The sequence below is a fragment of the Trachymyrmex septentrionalis genome, unplaced genomic scaffold (assembly GCF_001594115.1).
Source record: "Trachymyrmex septentrionalis isolate Tsep2-gDNA-1 unplaced genomic scaffold, Tsep1.0 scaffold126, whole genome shotgun sequence".
In the NCBI taxonomy this organism is placed as follows: domain Eukaryota; kingdom Metazoa; phylum Arthropoda; class Insecta; order Hymenoptera; family Formicidae; genus Trachymyrmex; species Trachymyrmex septentrionalis.
Window position 1 is genome coordinate 62,703 of NW_017304395.1, and position 5,515 is coordinate 68,217.

Sequence of the window (5,515 nt, forward strand, 5' to 3'; positions counted from 1 at the left end):
TGCCCAATATTGCTTATCTATAAATTTATTTTTAAATTCTTTATATATTTCTCACGAATTTTCCATTTTAGAGAACACTTTCATAATATAGAACTCTTTAAGAAAATTGTAATATATAAAAGGAAAATTAATTTTAAGGGCTAAAAAGGGCAAAAATTTATTTATTGAGAAAAATCACGTAATTAACTTTATTGATTATAATAGTATAAAACGGGAAAGACCGATGGTAGTAAAATATGCGATAATAACATCGATCATATTTGCAATTATACACATAATACAAAAAAATCTATATACATTGAAATTTCGTAATAGCGAATTTTGAAATAGCGCACAACATCCCTTCCATACGTATTAAACGTACGTGAATAGCGAGTGGTAATAGCGGTAAAATCGCGGTCCTCAATACGACCTCGAATTTCATGAGAAGTTCAGCGGGGACAATCTTGTTATTACGTTCAGAATCCAAACCACGCGCTATTATAAAGCTCCCGGACTGCAGCAATAAAAGAAACACAAATATCTTAGACAACAATATATTAATATTTTTCAATCAATTCTATTTTATAAATTTATTTTAAGATGTTTAAAATAGTCCTCCATAACATCAATATGCATCACACATCTTTGTTACAAAGCTTTAAAACATTTTTTGAAGTCTGTAATTGAAACACTACTTAGAGCATTCTTCTGAACATCTCCGACGTTTTTAAAAACCTTTCATGATGTTTTCGAGCTTTGAAAATAGCATAAAATCCAAAAGAGTTAAACAAATAGATGACTAATCTCAACAAGCCAAAAAAATTACATGACAATATCCCTGCACCCAAAGCAATATCATTTTAGCCAAGAAAGAGGTTGTTAAGATTAGCTCATCTTATTAAGATCTGTCTTTCGGATTTCATGCTGTTCTCAAAACTCAAAAACATCATGAAAGGGAAATATTTTCAAGACATCGAGAATATTCATAGAAATGTAACAAATGCTCTTAGAATAGCATTTCAACTATGCGACTTAAAAAAAAAGTTTTGAGGCTTTGTATAAAAAAATGTATAAAGTTTATTGTACATAAGTAACTACTTTGAAAAATATAAAATAATTTGTGTCTTTGTACTTTTTTATTACTGTATTTTACTATTGTATTTTTTTACTATTACAGTTCGAGAACTTTATTGTCAGATCGTGTGCGTATGTGCGCGTACGCATATACACAAATACGCGCGCGCGCGCGCATTTTGAAAATTGCCACATGCGCATACACACACATAATTACATACACACACACACGCGCGCGCGCACGCACGCAACGTTTATATACAAAAAATTGCAAAAAATCGCAAAAAAACTATATGCTAGACGAAGAAATTCATGTTCAATCTTAATATAAGTCTTTTTCCTAAAACACATACCTTGAAAAACAATACAAAGACAAAAGAATTGCATCATTATTAATTAAAAATATTCTTTTTTATACATCTTTCGATTTCTGTAAATTTCTTTAAATAGAATCGTATAGATTCAAGAAGAAACCGAAAAAACCAAACATTGAATCGTAAAGACTGAAGTGCATGGCGCCATAAGTCTTTCGATACATCTTGTTTCGATCATATAATCGCACAAATATGTGATATCAAAAATCTAAAAGAATCCATACAATAATAATAGCAAGAATATTAACAGTAAAATACAACAAATAAAATTTTGTCCACAAAATAATACAATCAAAATTTTTTTTTGTGAATCATTCAATATAAATAAATATTTCTTTAGATAGAATCACATAGATCTGTATCATGTGGAAATTATGTCGTAAATAGTAGATTTGCTCCTTTTTTTAAGCTTTGAAACTTTCAGAATACGTATCTTAGGAAATTCTCAGGGTATAACACTTTTTGTCATCAAGATTCACTGGATTCCAAAGTCTTCGAGTCAAATCTGTAACGATTCAAAGTCAAATGCACTTCAGTCTTTTATTTAACAATCTAATACACTCGTGTTCAGAATTCAACTTCCATTTTTCATGATGAATTGCAAGATTTTTTTCAAGAATTTCTTTAAAGATTTTATAAATATATTTTTAAAGTTCGTTTCCAAAATCTTTTTTGGGCTTTCTAAATCAGTCCTAGCCTATTTTTATCTTTTATGGTAGTTCGTCAGATGGTAATGGGCCCAAGTCTTGATCGCCAGGTCCCATTGGTCCATCCACATCAGCATCCGAACCCATAGGAAGCCCAACCACTTCTGGTTGAGAGACTGCTCCTTCAGCAACCTGAAGAAGCATAGGATTTCCAGCAGCATCCAGAACAGGATCGGCTGTGGCTTCAGCGAGATTCGTCACTGATTTGGACTTAACACACTGAAAGTCAACGTGACGACTCTTGGCTTCTTCTTTTTCCCAAGACATGTGAATAAAAGGTCGCTGAACATAATTGTATATGACTTCAGCGCGACCACCGGCGCGTTTCTTCACTTTCTCTTTGTAAGTCGGATAACCCTCGATGCCTAAACGGATTTTTTTGAGACCGCGCTCTTTCATTACTTGCTTAGCCACGTCTCGGTTCTCGATATATTTAAAAAAGCGATACATTGCCGTACTATTGACAGCTGAAAATAAAAAAGTACGATATGAAATAACCTATGTTTGAAATGTAAAGTTTTCAACCTTTAGAAAATGAAAAGAACCAGTGAAAAATAGTAAATTGAAAAGTAATAAATTTGAATTAATCAAATAAAATAATAAAATTTTTTAAATGTTTATTTATATATCTATATTATTATATATCTATAATAATTATGTTTATAATTATGTCTTTATGATAGTATTTGAAGTTTATTAGTTAAGTTGCACACAAATTTCAGTTCGCTATACATATAAGTTCCAACATTTCCTAAGTGTGCGAGCGGTTAAATATATGGCACACATTACAGGATCGTATTAATATCGCAAGCTACCTTGAGCATTGTTGAAGAAAACAGGCGGAACTAATGGAGATTATGCACCTTTAAAGACAAAGCTAATCGATTTTGCATTAAACACAGTGATAAATGTGTAAAATTAACGGTTACTGTATTTCATAGCTAAAAAAGTTGCTTGTATTTTCTTAAAGCTTCTGAAGGTTACTTATAGCAAATTATACGCACTATAAAAATATGTATATAAAAAGAAGATTTAAGAGAATTATTTTAGTAAATTATACTACACAAAGTATTTATACAATATTATAACATTTGGTTTTTAATGAATAAAATAATTTAACAGTACACTTATAAAACACTTTATATTGTTAAATTATTTATATAAAATAATTGAAATAAAATTAAGTTGTGAAAGTGACATACTATCCAAATTTAATATTTTTAAATAAATTATAATATAAAACAGTCAATTAAGAATGAGGAATTCCAAGTATTTATTTATTAATTTTTACAATAGAATTCTCAATTTAGCTAGAGATATATATAAATGTTTCAAAGCTAGAGATACATAATATGTGAATATTTCTGATATGTAAAAAAATCCGATTTACTTACTTTGGGAGTATTCTTCTCCCATTTGAGGCGGATACTCCTCATCCCAATCGACGACATCGTCTTCGAGCAAGACAACAATGTGGCATTCACGATCACCGCGTCGTGCACTATTCACCATCAATGGCAAAATCAAGTCCTCCAAGAATACTTCGAACTGGCAGCGTGCACCTTCATTCGACAATTCGTGTAACAATCCTCCTGCAACAACAAACTTTTTAATTTTAAAAATTCTTACAAAAAATAAATCAATTTTCTATCAGTTTAATATTTTTTCCATTTATATATGTGATTTTCTTCAATTATAATTGATTCAATTTTAAAATGTTCTAAAGATGTTCGACACTCTTGAGACGTTCGATTAATTAAATCATTATTTTGTACACAAAAAATATTATATAATATATTAATGATTTTATTTATTATTTTTATATTTATATATTCTTTATTAATATACTTTATATATTAATTGCTTATATAGTAAAAAATATAGTACTTATACACTTATAAAAAAAGAATATAAACTTCTTAAAATTTATATAAGAAAAGTTATGTAACAAAATTAATAAAACTATACACACATATACATATATACAAATATTTTTTTCGTTCGTAATACTTACTAAGATTTTGACATTTTACAGTGCTAGCATCAAAAGGCACTAGCAGATAATCGCAAGCTTCTCGTAGTTCTTGAACACTTACAGTCGGGGGACATCGAATTACTCCACCCTTATAATACTCTAGGATAGCGCGGAAAACCATGGCAGAAATGCCATCGGCAACCTCATACTCTCCACGTTCATTAGGTTGAGCATATTCTACACCTGAACTGAACATACGACCTAACATTGTATTGGGATGCGCTGTGAATAAAGCCGGATCAACAATAAATCTGAAACAAGAAATCAAAATGCAAATAGATTTAAGGGTGCCTTTATATAATTTTACGTAAAATGTAGTTCGCAAATGCTAACGCAGAATGATAATCACCGCACGTAGATGAAAACTAATCGCAATAAAAAAATAAATGTAAATTTTCATTCTAAATCTACGTTTGCAATTACGTTTTGCGATTTACGAATTATGCATGGGCGTAATAAAGAGAAAAGAGAATAAATCAATAAACTAAAAGAATAATTGAATTGAAGTGTCCTTCAGCAACAATGCATTTTGACTGCATTCCATTTTCCTTATTCACCGAATGTTAAAATGATATAGCATACGCTTTTTACCAAATGCAGTCTCTTTTCTGAGATGTACAATAATAATCATAATTTTTTAGTAATGTAAAAGTAGCTTTCTAAAGCTTTTAACTCACTGCAGAAAGTAACATTATAATATTATATTATATTACAGCGCGTTAATAAAAACATTAAGATTTAACTGAAATATGTATATCCTAATTTTATATTTTTAATTAATTAATATTATACAATATTATTGTAATACACATATATATATTTTATCAAGTATACATATTTTATTAATTTATTAATTCTATTACCTGGTATTATCGACAATGAGGGTAATTCTTTCATCGCTAGCTGGCTGATTGCTAACTCCAGTAATAGATGCTGTCGCCGATCCTCCCGACATTGTGTTGTCTTTGCTACTGTTTTGATTTTGAGTCTGACTCTGTTTGGCCATATTGACATTTGAACGAATTCTGTGGAAAAAATTAATCTCTTTTAATGAACATATGTAGCAACATATTTTTTCAATAGGGTAGGAAACTTTTTGGTAGATACATAAGATAATGATATTAACTCGGTTTATAAGACCTACCTTATAAATTACGAAGCCCGGTAGCTTGATTTTGAGATTTGTAGAGGTCATAAGAAGAAAAGAATATAATTGTTCGAAATAAATAGACAGTTAAAATTTGTTTCTCTTGTTATTTAATTAAAATAAATAAATAAATAAAATAAATAAAATATAAATATTTATGATATTACATATTCGAATAAAAAATAAATAAATAAAA

General features: G+C 29.3%; 1 protein-coding gene across 1 annotated transcript in view; it reads right to left on the reverse strand.

Annotated features, from left to right (window-relative positions):
* The window catches only part of LOC108756342, a 30,570-nt gene that overhangs the window by 16,761 nt on the left and 8,294 nt on the right, over positions 1–5,515 (reverse strand). Inside the window, exons 4-7 of the mRNA XM_018500088.1 lie at positions 5,036–5,197; positions 4,152–4,423; positions 3,532–3,729; positions 2,146–2,604 (exon numbers count right to left, since the gene is read on the reverse strand). Coding sequence (XP_018355590.1) covers positions 2,146–2,604; positions 3,532–3,729; positions 4,152–4,423; positions 5,036–5,197 — 1,091 coding nt within the window. The remainder of the gene's footprint in view (positions 1–2,145; positions 2,605–3,531; positions 3,730–4,151; positions 4,424–5,035; positions 5,198–5,515) is intronic.